General features: G+C 40.7%; 1 protein-coding gene across 7 annotated transcripts in view; it reads right to left on the bottom strand.

Moving 5' to 3' along the window:
- AP3B1 (adaptor related protein complex 3 subunit beta 1) overlaps positions 1 to 17,176 on the bottom strand; it is a 346,462-nt gene that overhangs the window by 132,056 nt on the left and 197,230 nt on the right. For all 7 annotated transcript variants that reach the window (XM_073344162.1, XM_073344164.1, XM_073344167.1 and 4 more), the window contains one exon: positions 15,612 to 15,721. In XM_073344162.1, coding sequence (XP_073200263.1) covers positions 15,612 to 15,721 — 110 coding nt within the window. The remainder of the gene's footprint in view (positions 1 to 15,611; positions 15,722 to 17,176) is intronic.

Here is a 17,176-nt window from a genome sequence, read left to right as displayed (position 1 = left end):
TCAGATTTCTTTTTCCCTGTTTAAGTCTCTAAGTCCTCATCTATGTAATAGCAAGTGTATGATCCTGTACCCATTGTTTGAGACATTCTAAACCATTCAAAAACAGCAAACAAGAAATGAAGCCACTTCTACTCCTTCATTGCCTTTCCAGTAGAGCGTAAGTAGGGACCTTGAATTGACAAAAATACAGGAAATAATACTTCCATTATGTAGTCTTGCTTTGCATTATCCTCAAAGGAAAACAGGATTGTAAATTACTTTGCCTGATGCTTTATTCTACATGCCCTGAGCAAGTGGTTAAGTGCACTTTTCAAACCCTAGTATTAGAAGGCAGTTTCTACTGCCATTTTAACCCATTAACTTGTCGGGGGGAGGGGGGCTGTTGTGGGAGAGGGAATGAGTCCTTGGCTGTTCTGCAGTTAGAGAAAGACATCTAGAAAGATTTTATAGATCACTCTGTAAGCAGCTTAATTCAATAGCTATTGTGTTTTCAACTAAAACCTCATTGCACAACATGCCATTCTAAAGTAAATCTTGCGAACACAAAATTTTATTTACTCAAATTTGTCAAGGAAGGAATCAACAGACATCTAAACTAATAGCAAATTAGACCTAATATTCTGCATCCACACCCAATAGGTTTTGAAATTCAGCTGGCATTAGAAAGAGGTTGAAATGGCAGACTGTTTGCTAGAGGATGGGAAAGTGCCTGGGAAACAGCGGGGAGGTTGGAGGGGGTAGTATTGTTTTTTTGTTTTCTGAATTGTTTTTCCACAGTGAAACATTTCAAGGACTCCTCTATTATACGAACCCCAACAACGTGAAATTCTTTAAAGGTGATTCCGCTCCCTCCTCCAGCTCAGCCGCATTTTTCTTTTTGTTTTAGTCTGGCTAAAACCTTACAAATCCAGTATTTACTGGGTTGCAATGCCTCAAAGGACTATGCATATTTGAGAGAGAAAACTACAGAACTCTAGAACACTAAACAAATGTAATGTATTGCACATGGAGAGACTTTCATATTAATAGCAGGATGCATGAAGATGTAATTGGTCTAAAGGTTTAAAAAAGTTTAAGTAGTTATTCCAGAGCAGGGCAAACAGCTCAGGCAAGACTACGAGCTGCAGTTTTGGATTTGGTATAGGAACAAAGCCCGTACTCTAGGACACCTCCCCACAATTTAAGGAAAGTAGGGCTTAATCAATGGAAACAGCTAGCCAACATGTATCCTGCACTCTTGGAGCCCATACCTGAAATGCAGCAATAAGAGGATGTTCCAGAAGTGCATCCCTCTTGAGGTTTATTTTTGGGAGGAGGGGAGAGGCAGTGGCAGCAGGAGAGGAGGACATGCCCTAAGACCACTCCCACAAGCCTCCCAATCCTATTCTAATGGCAAGAATAGTAACCTAACCCTCTTTTCCTAGCTATCAATGCTTCTTAATCCCTCCTGTCAATGGCATGCCCCAATACAATTTCCCTTCCAAGTGTTAAACTCTCCAGTGCCAAGTATCCACTTTAATCTCCCTCCAACTGACAAAGCTGGCAACGCCTCATGCTCCTTTCATCCCAGTGGCAAGTGTTCCTTCCCAACTCCTGATTAAAAATTAGCCCTGCATACCTGTTTCACAATCAAGCTGTGCACCTTGACACAACTGAGAATGTCCCTGAAACAGAATGAAAGATGACAGAAGCAAAATACCACCAATACATGGAAGAAGTTGCCTTAGTAATGCTAGATGAGGGCAAGACAACAGCGAAATACCTAGCAAGCAGCACCAGGCAGAACAGTGAGTGCTTGATCCTAGGCACAATGTGCCCCTGCCAATCTTTAATGGGAGGGAGAACCTAATTTAGAACATACTTAGATTGTAAACTCTTCAGAACAGCAGCGTCTTTCTTATCACAGAATATTAGGGTTGGAAGGTCATCTAGTCCAATCCCCTGCTCAAAGCAGGACCAACACCAACTAAATCATCCCAGCCAGGGCTTTGTCAAGCTGGATCTGAAAAACATCTAAGGATGGAGATTTCACCACCTCCCTAGGTAACCCATTCCAGTGCTTCACTACCCTCCTAGTGAAATAGTGTTTCCTAATATCCAACCTAGACCTCCCACACTGCAACTTGAGACCATTGCTTCTTGTTCTGTCATCTGCCACCACTTAGAACAGCCGAGCTCCATCCTCTTTGGAACCCCCCTTCAGGTAGCTGAAGGCTGCTATCAAATCCCTCCTCACTCTTCTCTTCTGCAGACTAAATAACCCCAATTCCCTCAATCTCTTCTTGTAAATCATGTGCCCCAGCCCCCTACTCATTTTCATTGCCCCCTGCTGGACTCTCTCTAGTTTGTTCACATCCCTTCTGTAGTGTAGACGGAACACTCCAGGTGTGGCCTCACCATTGCCGAATAGAGGGGAATAATCATTTCCCTCGATCTGTTGGCAATGCTCCTACTAATAGAGCCCAATATGTCGTTGGCCTTCTTGGCAACAAGGGCACACTGCTGACTCATATCCAGCTTCTCGTCCACTGTAATCCCCAAGTCCTTTTCTGAAGAACTGCCGCTTAGCCAGTCGGTCCCCAGCTTGTAGCGGTGCATGGGATTCTTCCGTCCTAAGTGCAGGACTCTGCACTTGCCCTTGTTGAACCTCATCAGATTTCTTTTGGCCCAATCCTCCAATTTGTCTAGGTCATTCTGGACCCTATCCCTACCCTCCACCATATCTACCTCTCCCCCCATCTTAGTATCATCTGTGAATTTGCTGAGGGTGCAATTAATCCCATCATCCAGATCACTAATAAAGATGTTGAACAAAACCGGCCCCAGGACCAACCCCCTGGGGCACTCCGCTTGATACCAGCTGCCAATTAGACATTGAGCCGTTGATCACTACCCGTTGAGCCTGACAATCTAGCCAGCTTTCTACCCACCTTATAGTCCATTAATGTATTTTATGTATCTATAGAGTGCCTAGCACAGTAAGGATGGAGTCCAACTACTACTGCAATATGAATAGGCCTGGCAGAATTCAATTTTTCTTTTTTCTAATGTCAATGATTTTTATCAATTTTTATTTTTAAGATTTTTTATATTTTTATTATTTTTATATTTGTGGAGGTAGGGCTGGGGCTAGGGCAGTGCTGACAGTGGGCTATAGGGGGCTCCCTGCATAATCACATGTGTCAGGACACCGAGGAGCAAGGTGCAGGGGAAGCTGCAATCATCCTGGCCCAGTGAAGCACAGACCCCCTGACCAGGACTGTATGGCAACCTCCGTTATACATTAAAAACACTTTTAAATATATTTAACACTATTATAAATGCTGGAGGCAAAGCAGGGTTTGGGGTCGAGGGTGACAGCTCGCGACCCTCCATATAATAACCTCATGACCCCCTGAGGGGTCCCAACCTGCCCATTTGAAAACCCCTGCTGTAAACAGTAGCACTAGTTGTTGTCCGCTGCCCCGCTGATGAACAGTTCCTGCTCGGGGATGGCTCCCAAACTATTGGCTGGCAAATGAATGAGTGGGGCATTAACAGTAGAGCTGCAAAGGGCTCCCTGCATGGTCTCAGGACCTGTGACATCTGATCCCAGGCGGCACAAAGTGTGGGGAAGGCTGCAGCCTTGGTACTATCAGCTGGTGGTTAGAGAGAAAGTTCATGACAGCGGGGCTGCAGTGGACTTGCCCTGCACTGCCACGGGAGCCACTGAGCAGTGGGATAGTCTCCCTCATGGCTAAGAACTCTGCCTCCTCTTTCTTGCCGTCCTGGCCATGGTCTCAGTTCTATCCTTCCAGTACCGCAGCCTCTGCGGCACCTTGTTGCATGCAGGGATCTGGTGACAATGGCCCTGAGGCAGCACAGGGAGCCCTCTGCAGCTCCATTGTCAGGGACCCACTTGCTCACTCCTGTGACAGCAGGGCTGCAGAGGACTCTCTGCATGGTGGCAGGACCAGTGATACTCTATCCCTGCAGGCACGTCAACTGTTACTGATTGATTTTTTCCCACCAATTTCTGTGTGTCAGCTGAAATCGACATTTACCGACAGTTATTGATTAAAACAGAATCCTGCCAAGCCTAAATAAGAATAATAATTTAACTTGTAGGGGGGAAAACTACAAATGGATAGAAGCACTGCAGTAGTATGCTAGAAAAAATAAAAACTTATAGACTAGCTGGGTTTTCAAAGAAGTTACCTGTTTGTGGCATTTTTTGTTAAAAAATAGTAGCAAGTCTTTTTAGGATAATTAGGATGTGTTGAATCCAAACATGGTTGTTGCCAACCCTGCATGTTGTATGTAAAGGCCTCTACCAAGAGAATAAAGTAACATATGGAAATTGCTTAAGTGTAAATCTTTATTTCCTTTTCGTTTAGGATTAACATACTTCAGTTAGATCTTAATTAGCTGTTGGAGATAATAAAAGTGATCAAATAGTTTGTAAAACTTTTTACAAAACTATTGAATTTCAGTTTCTTATTTGCAAGAGGTACTCAAAATAATTTAATAGGTTATACAATTATGACTGATCATGCTTACATGGCTCTTAAACTTGAGCATTAGCATCTTGAAATAAAAGTATACAAGCTGACTTAACTATCAAATACAACACAATCTAAAAACACTTGTTTTTAAAAGTGAAATTATTTTCTTGACTAAACATTAAGTAAATATTTTGATGCACACAAGTTTCACTATTGTGAAACTATTCAACACTATTTCAAGAAACTTTGGTATACAGTGGCAGACTGAATCAACATCCTAATAGGTCAATTATTATGTTAACATCTACTTATTTGATAATACTGTCCTTCTGCACTAATTGTCAGATACATGGACACAATCTTATTCCAGTTGTCTATATTTGCATGCTCCTGTAGAGACAAGTCATGCTGTCCTACACCTACATTGGTGACTTCTGCACCCTATTGTGTGGCCACAGAATATTGCCTCCATGCAATCTGCTGGAATTGGTGGCAATGACACAAGCTGTAGCACCAGATCTCTCCATCCTTCTGTTTCCAACCCACTCTATTTGGAAGAGGAAGTATTGCATTTGGGCAGTGGGCCTGTCTCCAAACTAGTGTCTGTGTATATGTGAAAGAAAACTGCATCACTATTTGGGGGTAGAGCATTCTGAACAAAATGGCACATACTTTGTCACTGCTCGGGACTTCTACATACATCTTATAAATAAGCTCTGCTACGCTTTTCACCTTCAGGTCCAGGTCACCCCTTCTGAGTTAGAAGCTAATGGCATCGCTGAAAAACTTTCCATATTTATCTTCTTGCTGTGTCCAGCATCACAACCAGTCGGGCCATGATTTTGCAAATAGAGAATTTCCAGAACAGTAGGTCCCTATTGTAGTTGCTCACAAATGGCATGAGCAGGAGAATTCTTTGGTTCCTTTGATGTGCCAGCTTTCATTCAAAGCTGCCCACATGTCATTTTGCTATAGTGAGCCAGCAAGAGAATAAGCACATCAGTCTACCTGACTGCACCAACCAACACTGTTGGTATCCCTATGGACACAGCGTAAAAATCATACTTGTGTCTGCATCTTCCTGATAAACACACAGCTGATTGGTCTCACCTGCTCAATATTGAGCGTCTCACTTCAGTCTCATCCTGAAAGCCACCAGCCAGAATGATTTTATCATGTTGTGCTTGTGTCATTAGTTGCTCGGACAAAAATATTGCAAGGTCCTCCTTATTTTCTGGAACTGCAATGAAATTCATCCAATTACTGCGTGTGGAAGAGGCACATATTTTCCTTTCACTACTCTTCGGATGGGTCTTGTACCTCTCTTTCTACATTATATCACCCTTGATAGACTCCTTGCAATACCTGTCAAACACATCACAATTTATTCTGTAGAAGTCTGCTCCAGTTTTTACAAATATCCCTGCAGGGTCTCCAAACATTTTAGTTCCAGACGGCTTGCAGAAGCTTTTGCATCTATTACACAACAGCTTCTCCCAACAGGGGTAACTGTTGGCAAGCAGTGGACATCAGCTGTCAGTACATCACCGAGTATTGCTTTTGTGCCTGTTCTTAGTCTGCCATTTGACTGTGCTAATGCCAAAGGGCAGGCATTAACTCATGTTTCAAAATTTGTTGCAAATTCACAGTCTTGCCAGCTTCATAGGCTGAGATTAATCACTGAAGAATATTTCTGTCTACCTTCATGGTAAAAACTTTCCTTTGACTTCTTTCCCCACCTCATACAGTATAGAAGTTGGAGCATTATTTTTTAGCAGCACATCATGAACATGTATATGTCTAGGCTCGCCCTCTTCCGTCACAAGCTATTTCTCCCCACAAAGCTGTCCAATTTCACCTGTCCTAGGATATTTGCATGCAACATTGTATCTTCTACAGCTTTAGTGGCCAGAACTTTTGTTTCAACATTTTGCAATGAAGAGGGTGGTTCCTCACCAGAAAAAACCTTGAATCAGTGAAGTGTTTATAAGAGGGCATTCTCATCTTCATTGTCACACTGCTTCCTTGACTTATGTGAATAAGTTGGTCATCCAAGCCAACGTGGAACAAGGGTCAGGTGTCTGCTGCAATTTGGGCTCTTAGGTTGTAAATCAAGGCCTATTTGCTGATGGCTGAACAAGTCTTGGTGATGCCTGCAATTCCACCTCCTTTCTTTCCTATGCCATTAAGCCACTCTTGGCTCTAATTAGGATCCACTTGGTTGAACTTCAGACATGATCTCTTGACAACAAAGTTCCCTTGCTGGAACAACCTGAGCATGTCAATAGTTGATGCAATTCTGTGATGCAGATAGTACCCCACCATATATAGTTTGTATGGTCAGATATCATGGAGAATGACAGCACACATTTGAAGGTCAAGAGATGCAGCTCTCCATTTCCTTCTCTCTGGGCACAGCTGAATATGAGCGGTAGGGCCACCATTTCCATGTACTGCCACCAAAACCTGAAGTTCACACTACCTTCACCTTTGCAAATGTAGAGGTGAGATTTCAAAATCTTTGTGAAGCATGAACTGACATGAGCTCACCATAACAATGTGACCGAGTAGCTCTGATGGTATTCTCTTTGAGCTCCTGATCATGTGTTGCTATGAAGTCCAAGAGTTGTGGAAGAAGCAGGCTCCACAGTGCTTGAAATATCAATTTGTGAGCCTGCATTGCTCTAGCATATGACTTGCCATTCCTAGCTTGTTCTGTTGAGTTTGGGCTAAAAACATCACCTTCAATCCAGGCATCTGCTAGCTCCAAAGACTGTGGGTGCTGACCTTAGAGTTTTTGAAAGTTCATTCAGACATGAAGGCTTCCTAATCATGAAATAAGCCACTCTCTGTACTCTGGTGCAGCCCACTTTAGTTCCATCAGTGTACAGTACAGAGCTTCATCAACTGTTAGAACCATGTACTGCTGCCAATGCACTGATGACATATTTGCATCCCTATGCAAAAGTAACAAGAGTGTCTAGCTCATGGGCAGGGGCTTGAATGACTGATGAGTGTCCAATGGTAGTTATTACTGATTCTGTTGTCATGTGTCCATCCACATCCTCATTTTGAAGTTTAATGATAAAAAGCCATATCAGAGGATCTTGCTATCACTGCAGATTTGCAGTCTTCTTCAGATTCAGAGTACCACTCTGCGAACAGGGTTCTTGACTACTGGTTTAGCTTCATCATTTCTTACACTGGCTGGTATGATTGTGTCACCTAGATCAGGAACACCGAGTGTGCTGTTTGATTACTTTAGATCAATAAACGTCAGATTGTAGCAAGTCATCTTTGCCAAGCAGTGATTTGGGTTTATGAAATGTGTTTTTCCATTCAGAGAAGTATAATGTATATTAATATTGTCAGCTACATAGTGAATACATTTCTTGGGAATAAGATTAGGAGGAACAGCAGCAACCATTCTCATCATCCATTGTTAGCACGGTTTTCTCTACTAAGGCTTTGTCCACCTTTAAGATTCCTTCATAATACATACAGTGGCCAGACTCATGAAAAAGCAGAATAAGTTGTTTTGCCCAGTTGCTTGATGGAGGGTGCACCCAAGACCAATATGCTTTGATGTCCATTACCTTCCACCATTCACACAATATATAATGAGCTACACTAAGCACCTTGAATTTCACTGATTCCCGTTTCTTAAGGTTCTCTTCATCAGTATTGCCCTCAAGAAAAGATTGGCCTTCATACAGCAAGTGGAGGAACACGTACAGGCAATCTGAACAAGTCTTGGTGATGCATGATCTTCACTGACAAAGAAACCTTTGTGGCCAGGGTGTGAAATTTTCGGTGCAACATGTACGAGTGATAGAAATGTGTCTTCTCGAGAATGGTCATCTCATCATTTGTGAGACAGATACATATTTATACTTGGCTGGACATGAGTGTTTGTCTCTCAGCATGCGACCAATCAGGCAAGGAAGTGAACTGAAATAAAATCCCAATATGAGTTTGGAGATTTTCCTTGCATGATGATCTACGAATGATGTAAAGTTAAGTGTGTGGAATTTCAATGACAGTTTCCGTTGCAAGATTGCAGTAACAATGCCAAACTTCAAGTAGCTCAAAAACATGGCCTTGACTGGCTGCTTTTTGAAGCTCATTTTGAAGCCAAAGCACTGCTATTTCAGTAAATTTTGTGCCTTCATTCCTTCTCATCACAGACTTCATAAACAGGATGTAACAAGCCAGGTGGTACTTGCCTTCAGCAGCTAGAAGGTAATTTACTCCAGCTAAATGATCACTCATTTTGTAGTCAAATACTGCTGTTTGCATGATCTGTTCACTCATCTTCAACGTAGTTGCAGAGATGAGTCTCTGTTCTGGGAGTACTTGACAAAAAACTTGCATCATCTCCAGGCAGGAAGTTTCACAGAACTGGACTCTCTTGTACTATGGACACTGGTGTCTTTACTGAGATCACTACAGCTTGCCACACGATACACTTGTTGCAGATGTTCTTGCTTTCTGTAGCCTCTGGATTTTAACTTTGTCAGCGTGTTGGGCACAGCATTTTCTGTGCCACATGACTGATACTATCTGTTCTGAATGAAAGATTAACTCAATTCTGTTAATGGCCTCTATATTTGACATCTTGTAGTTTCTTTCTAATGGCTGTTGCCTCCCTTATTCTATGCAATCCTTCTTCACTTGCTTCATGCATGTCTCCTTTACCGGATTTTTAACAAATAATGCATAGACTTTAGGAAACTGGAGTGGATCTCCTGAGACTTACTACTAGTTCTATGGTTTACCTATAGCTGTAACCAATATGAATGACATAAACCACCACCTCCCTCTATTCGTAAAAAAAATCCCACTACCATCTATTCTATATTAATTATATGACTCCAACTACAAGTCATTATGTAACTACAAAACAAATACTAAGCATGCAAGAAAATGACTTCACATGTTGCAGGAAAATAAACTTCTGTGTTACGATTAACTTATTTCTAATATTATGATATACAGATGACTAAACTGCTTCAAAAAGTTGAATATTAGGGTGCAATGTGTGTTAAAACTATGAAATGTCTCTTCTCATTTCTGTTCCTAATAGAATGAAAAATAATTATGCCAAAGAATTTGATTTTACTGACAGGTACATGGACACAGTCGGTAAATCAAACATTTCTGGTGAAGTTTGGTGGCCATATTTATTTGCAAGTTTGAGCTTGCAAATAAATTACATTCAAAATTCAGTTTGGTAACAACCATTTTCAAAATCAGCAGGTTCAAATTATGTTAGAAAATGTTACCAACTTTTAACAAAAAATGCCTCTAAACCCCATATAGAGGATTGATTCTGAGATTTCAGTCTAGTCTATTATTTTCTATCTGTACTGAAAAATGCAAGACATTCCAACAGTTTTTGAACATCCACCCTCTGATTTCATAAAAAGGATCACTTAGAATGTGGATATGTCAGAGCAACACAAAAAAGATAATTAATGAGGATCTTAGCTATTCCAAAGTGCAGTCAAATTTATGGCTGAGCATTCAGGCAATGATTCCTTTGAATCATGTCACTGTTCTGCAGTACACATACTGTGCTCTTTCCCCACAATTTTTTTTTAAATGTTGGCACTATTAGGTATATTAATTAAGGCTGCTGTCACCCCCCACTTTTTTTTTTAAAACAGCAGACCTCACATAGGTTTCTCACCCACAGTTTGCTAAATATTAAATTGTAAAGAGTGATGACAGATTGTCTACTTCATGTTTAACTTGGCTGGCAGTGAATACTATCATTTTTAAAGAGCTTGAGTTTGAGAGATTTTCCTTGTTTAATATCTTCAACTCCTAAAGCTGCCACATTTTTCAGGTACATCTCAAAGTTAGAAAGTGAGGGTTCTTGAGATGTGTGAAGGGAAAGCGTTAGCACAGAGCTGTATTGAATAATATATATTTATATAGCTAAGCACTCTACAAAACATAGAAAAAGACCTGGGTTCCTGCCCAAAAGAGCTTATGAGCTAAGTTCAGACATACTACAAGTGATAACAGAAACAAGTAGGGTAAAAGGAAAATAATGATTTTTAAAGAACACCATATGATGAGTTCCAGTCATGCAGAGGGTACAAAGCATGGACTTGCTCAGAATTTTTCTTGTAAATGAGAGATTGAATCTTAGCATGGCCTCAAACAGCTCTGCAATTATTTCTTATTGAACTTCCTAACACTGCTTTATAATTAGTTAGACATATTTAGCTTGCTGTCCTATACCATTTTAAATGACTTTGAGGAAACTTCCACAAGAACTAGGACATTTCATATTGGGTGACACCTCAGAGCAACATTGCTGTGAAGGATTTTTCTTCCTGAATCCAGTGTCCACTAGGTACTTCCTCACTGAAAATGACAAACCCATCAGCCCAACACAGGTGAAATTTATAACAAACTCCGAATGCACAAATGACACACTGTCCAATTTGTACCCATTAAAACAAACAAAAATACCCTAACTATAAACACACATTCAAGGAAAGTATATTGGAATAGATTAAAAGGAATTATTTTCTAATGATAAGTGTCTTGTTTTTATTTTATTCTTTTTATTTAATTTTTGTCATCATTTTCACAGGGTCAAATTCAATTCAATTTCACAGGGTCTGTTATAAGATGGGACAAAAATATTTGCCTCATTTATATGAAAGCTCAATGTAGCTCACAGTATTTTACTCTGTTTTCCTTTATGCCACAATTTCCTAAGATACCAAACTCTTACATCAATCATATATGTATTCTTACAACAACTGGAAGTTCCAATCCTCACTTACATTTAAGTTAGCCACTTTCCGCCATACCATTTAAGAAGGGGAAACAGGATAGTAGGCAAGTACATCTTTTCTAGTTTCACTAAAGAATCTTGAAACCAACTTACGAGAGGTGACTGTTTCCAAGCAAAACAAATGAAAAAAATCCCCTGACCACTCCTTTAAAAAAAAAAAAAGTTTTTAAATCCTTGCTTAATGTTTCACACAGCAGACACTGAGGCAGAGATGTTATTTTAGCTGTCAACCCTTTGTGAAAAAAAAAAAGTATGTATTTTTGCAATTATGAGCTAAACGTTACGAGCACATTAATATATGGAAAAGTAAGGGGAATGTGTGCCACACGCAAACACTGAATCCTGTTTCATTTTAGTTCTTACACTGAGCTTTTAAGATCCCTGACCTCATTCACTGACCACCTTGGAAGACTGTCGAAAAAATTGATATTATAATGCATTATTTGAGAAATAATACATGGTTATGTTATTAAAGACTTGCATGCAATCTTAACTTGGCATTACCTGACATTTGCAATCTTAAACATCTCTTAACATAATTTAATTTAATTTCCTATTATTGATTTTTTAAAGGAAAATAAGTCAATCTAAAACTAGCTGGCTACACAGAAGAATACTCTATCCCATTCAAGGCATGCCCTGAAAGAGACAGGGCTCTTAGGGACAGACAGTAGGCCTTTATCTTGATGATCCAGCACATTTGACTCCAGCAGAGCAGTTTAATAAACAAAGCTCTTATCATGAAAATGGGATAGTAACTTTCTAAAAGAGTAATAACTGCTTAGTAGTCTAAAGTCTAGAAAAATGCCAGTCCATTATTAAGTCTTTGATAGGGACTGGTATCTGATGCTTCCAAAGAAAGTACAGGAAAACCACATAGTGAACAATTATGGAATAATCAGCCCACAGAGCAAATTTCTTTAAGGTGACCACTAGAAAAATTATAATAATCACTTCCCACATAAGCCTGGTCCACACTACAGAGTTAGGTCGATGTAAGGCAGCTTATGTCAACCTAACTGTATAAGGGTCTACACTAAAATGCAGCTTCCACCGATGTAACTCACTCACTACACTAACTTAATAACTCCACCTCCAACAAAAAGTGTAGTGCTTAGGTTGATGTAGTTAGGTCAACACAGTGTCAGTGCAGACACTGCACTGCTTACATCAACTGTTGCTGCCTTTCAGAAGCTGTCCCACAATGCATTAGTGACCACTCAATTGGTGCAAGCACTCCTGGTAAGGACGCACACCGTCAACACAAGGAGTGTAGTGTGGACATGCAAAAGTGATGTAATTACTGTGATTGGCTGTAGTCAACGTAACTTAGGTCAACTTAATTTTGTACTGTAGACTTGCCCTTAGAGTGCACTCTGATTTCATTTCTCTTAAAACTTATATTTTAAAAGGTAGTTTTAAACCCTCCACCATATCCCAAATCAGGAGCTCAAGCCCTGTAGCTAGTTAAAAATGTCTTGCCACTGTACAATGTATAAACATATCAAACCTACTGTAATACAATCCCACACCGCAACAATATTCTGTCATCTGCTTCTCACACTTGCAGAGCCAGGGAAAGCACAGGACACTCATTAAACCTGAAATGCAGGGATCGTTTTACTACTCTCCCTAATAAACTTAGGAATAGAACTGTGGTGCAGGAGATGATAGTTTGACAGCCAAAAGGCCAAGGAAGGGGACACTATGTCAAATAGGTGTCATGGTCATACTCGTTCTGGGAGATACTTCTAGATTCCTGGTCACTAAGGATGCTCCATCTCATGGACATGCAAGCCTCACTCGAGGTTAACAGTTCCACTGTTCCAGCAGAGTTTAGCTGTGGTGGGAGATCACGATTACACAAAGTGATGCAATCCCTTTGGTAACTTGACTCAGTCCCTGACGGGGGCTTCAAAATTAGCATGATTAACATAGATTTTGATCCAATATTACACTGGAAACCCATGAACAAGGGCAAAAAACCCAAGGGGAGGCGCACTCAGATACAAAATAACAGATATTTGGGGTATTCAGCAAGACTTAAATATTGCAGATACGAGTGCTAATAAAATTTTATTTGAATGAGTCTGTTTTTGCAAATGCTTATATTCAGGCTATTCTGAATCTTTCCTTATCCATTAATACCTGTTTGATATGAGTGAAGCCATGAACATTTTAATAGAACAGTAACCATTCAAAATTTTTATACAGGGTTTGAACAATTCAGAAGATGAAATTCAATTGTGTTTTGATGTACAAGCTATGAGAACTTTGTCTTATCCAAAAAAAGCCAGACTCAACAAATCAAATATTTTAGTTTATGTGATTTATATTTTAATACTTTAAGAAATCATACTGCAATTTAAAAAATGCTAAATTAACACTGAGCCATATTACTCTCCATCCCTTATGAAACTTAATGCATTGTAGACCACTCACTACACCACACTTTAAGACAGGAAGTGAAGTGCACCATTAACAATTGCAACAAGGGTGTAGTTACCCAAACTTTGATTTAACCTAGCACACAGAAGATAATACTCCAATTCTACTGATAAGTGCCACAGGATCATTAATGGCCAAGAGATCAGTGAGAATTCTAACACTGAGCAATGAGCACATAGCTCATGTGTTTTGCATCATATGAAGTTAAAATAAAAATTATCCCTCGAAGGAAAAATATTTGGAAACAACATAAGCATGGAAACAAATACTTAAATAAGAAAAAGTTGCCTGAAAGCCCACCAGCATAGCTGTCCCGCTCCTGCTATATTTTCCATATTAAACTCATATTTCTTGCCCTAAAGTATCCCTCCATCTTCTACTCCTAAGGGAATTCTGCACCACTGCATGTGTGCAGAATTCATGTCCCCCTGCAGATTTCTTTGCTTCCCTGCAGAAAAATTACTTTCTGACAGGGAAGCAAAGTGAAACTGCAAGAGCAGTCATGAACCACTCCCTAGCAGCGCAGGTTCAACGTTTCAGGCACCCAGAGCAACCAGCGGAAAGGTACATCACAATGGGGCTGGGGACACCCCAGCCAGTGGCTCCTACCCTGAGCCGGGATCAGCTGCTAGTCCCAGCTGGGCTGGAGGCAGCAGAGGATAGGACCACCTTCTTCCCCTGCAAAGAGTGCCTGGGGCTGTGTCAGATCCACCCCCAGAAACCTCCCCCAGCTGCACGAAGCTCAGCATCCTCCCCTGCTTCCTGCCCCCATCACTCCTCAGCTATGGGGGGAGGGGTCACTGTATGGGGAGCTGCTCCCCATCCACCCAACCCCTGTGCATCTGGACCTCCCATACCCAGACAACCCTGCGAAGCCTCACCCAGTACATCCAGAACCCCTTTAACCCTCCATAGCCGAACCCCACCCCACTGAACCGCAACCTGTGCGCCCAAATCCCCTGCCTCCAGACCCCCACCCCTTCACCCAGACCACCCCCCACTGAGATCCCTGCACTCAAACCCCCACCCTGATGCACCACCCTGAGTCCCCACATCCAGCTCCCCAGACCACTAACTAGCTGCACCCAGACCCCACCGCACCAAGCCCCACTCCCCCAGCACCCAGACCCTGCCCCCCCCCGCTGAGACCCCACACTCAGACCCCTCTGATGAGCCCCAACAACCTTTACCTGGAAGCCCCTGAATCTGGAACCCCGCAACAAGCCTCTGTGCATCCAGATCCCCACACATCTAGACCCCCCACTGAGCTGCCTGCACCCAGATTGTCCCACACAGAATCCTCTCACCCTACACCTGGATCCCCCACACAGAGCCCCTCCAAACTTGCATTCTGCCTGGTTGAGCCTACCTGCCCCACACCTGGTGCAGAGGGACATGGCCTCAGAGTGTTTCTGGGGCAGGCGCAGGCCTTGTGCTGTGTCGGGTGCAGCCGCACGCCTAAGTCCGTGTCCTGGGAGTGGGGAGGCTGCAGGGTGATCTTCCACCTTTGTGCAGCCGGTGGCCTGTGCTCCCCGCTGCCATGCTGAAGCTTCTGCATTTATTTATTGACAAATAAAACTTTCAGAATTTTTAATTTTTGGCCGCAGAATGCCCTCAGGAGTAATCTTCAGCTTAGCATAAGGTATTATTGACATTACCATTTTAAAGTATCTTTTTCTTAAATACCTTCCCACTTTTAAGAAACAAACAGACCACTTGACAGCTTCTATTCCATCTCTTACCTAAGATAAATGTTCCATTTCTCTAATGTATCTGTTTCCATTTCTGGTCCAAGTTCACCAGCAGTATTACAAGTTTAATTAGTTAGCATAGAAAGTACGGAAATATGCAGAAATACTTACAGTAATAGTGTCCAAGAGCTTTGCCATATGTTTAATAATTTCACCATGGTGCGCGGGCTGTGTTTGTAGAAGTTTCTTAATGACAACTACACTTTCAGCAACTACTATTTCTGATAAAGACAAAAACAAGTTATAAAATTTATTTTAAAAGTATTTATGCAGATGGAATTCAAATCATGTGCACAAAATTGTCAGCAACTGTTTCAAAACTGTAAATGATCTAACCAGTTTAACTGCAGAACTAATTTAATTTATAATAGTAACATAAATGTGCAGATCTTTTATAAATCTGAAGACAGGCCCTGCTCCAACAAGCAAGTTATGAGAGGAAAAAAAGAGGAGGAAGGATCATGGTAAGAGATAACAAAAGCATGTCTCATTATACACACTTCTTGATGATTCCTTTTAATTAAGTTTTAATGTGTCTGTACTTAATTTTTCTATTTTTAAGTAAGTCATTATAGAGGCACAAATACCTAATTCCACATAATTAAACTGTAGTATTTAATGGACTCTCAAAGAAATATAGGTTGTTCAGGAAATTGCCAGCTAATTCAACAAACAGTAAAAATAGCAAAACACTACATTTGCACACTCACCCTCCCTCCCCCCATCCTCTCTCCCAATTCCATAATCTAATCTCTAGTACATTCAAATGAGGATCCTAAATAGGCAAGCTGTTTGAAGATTTATGTCCAAGTCATGCACTGGAATGCTTAACTACTGTAACAAGTAACATTCGCAGCTTGATCAACTTGTATGAAATATGCAATTTTTGAAGCTGAAAAACCCTCACTGGTGCAGAGGTAGGCTTCTATGCAAGAATAAACTCATGTTAGGAAAGATGAAGAAAAGTCAAACATAGTCAAGGTTGAAACGAAAGCAAAAATAAATAAATAAATAGACCTACTAATGTAACAGAAGTTCACTATAATTCTAATTTTCATGTCTACTAGAAAAAGCAGACAATTATTTTTCCTCATACTGTACATGCACTTTGAAAACAATCATTGGGGAAAAGTAAACTTATATTTCCCCAAACAGATCATAACATCCTTGTATTTGAATAGTTAATCCAACACATGGACTGTTCATTTTCAATTTATATCAGTAATCAGAAAGAAAAGGAAAGATGTACACAAGAAGTGTACTGGGGGAAAGAAATCCCTTAAACATTACCATGGTCATCTAGAAATTAGAAGAGCTCACACTGGTGGATTTTTGTTTTAAAAATTACAGCTGTAGCTATCCATGGATACCTCTTGAACCTCTGAAGAGCTTAAATTTTAGGCTCTCCATTTCATTTAGGCCCTCCATGTCATCCTCCATTTGACATGACAACTGAGTCATTTCTCCAAACTAATTTCTTGAATCAAGGTTAAAATTACATAATTAGATAGAAAAATCAAGGCTTACCAGCATGGGGACAGGAAGTTAATTTAAACTAACTAAAAAGTGTGAATTTAAAGTGGATCAAATTAAGCTAAACCGAATTGAGGCCACTTTCATTCTGAATGAGACTGTTCAAACAGGGATTTAATGCAATGTAAGCACTCCACTTTAAA

This window comes from Lepidochelys kempii, chromosome 5 (genome assembly GCF_965140265.1).
Source record: "Lepidochelys kempii isolate rLepKem1 chromosome 5, rLepKem1.hap2, whole genome shotgun sequence".
NCBI classification, from domain to species: Eukaryota; Metazoa; Chordata; order Testudines; family Cheloniidae; genus Lepidochelys; species Lepidochelys kempii.
The sequence above is the reverse complement of the archived record's forward strand: the minus strand, read 5'-3'. Positions and strand labels throughout refer to the sequence as shown.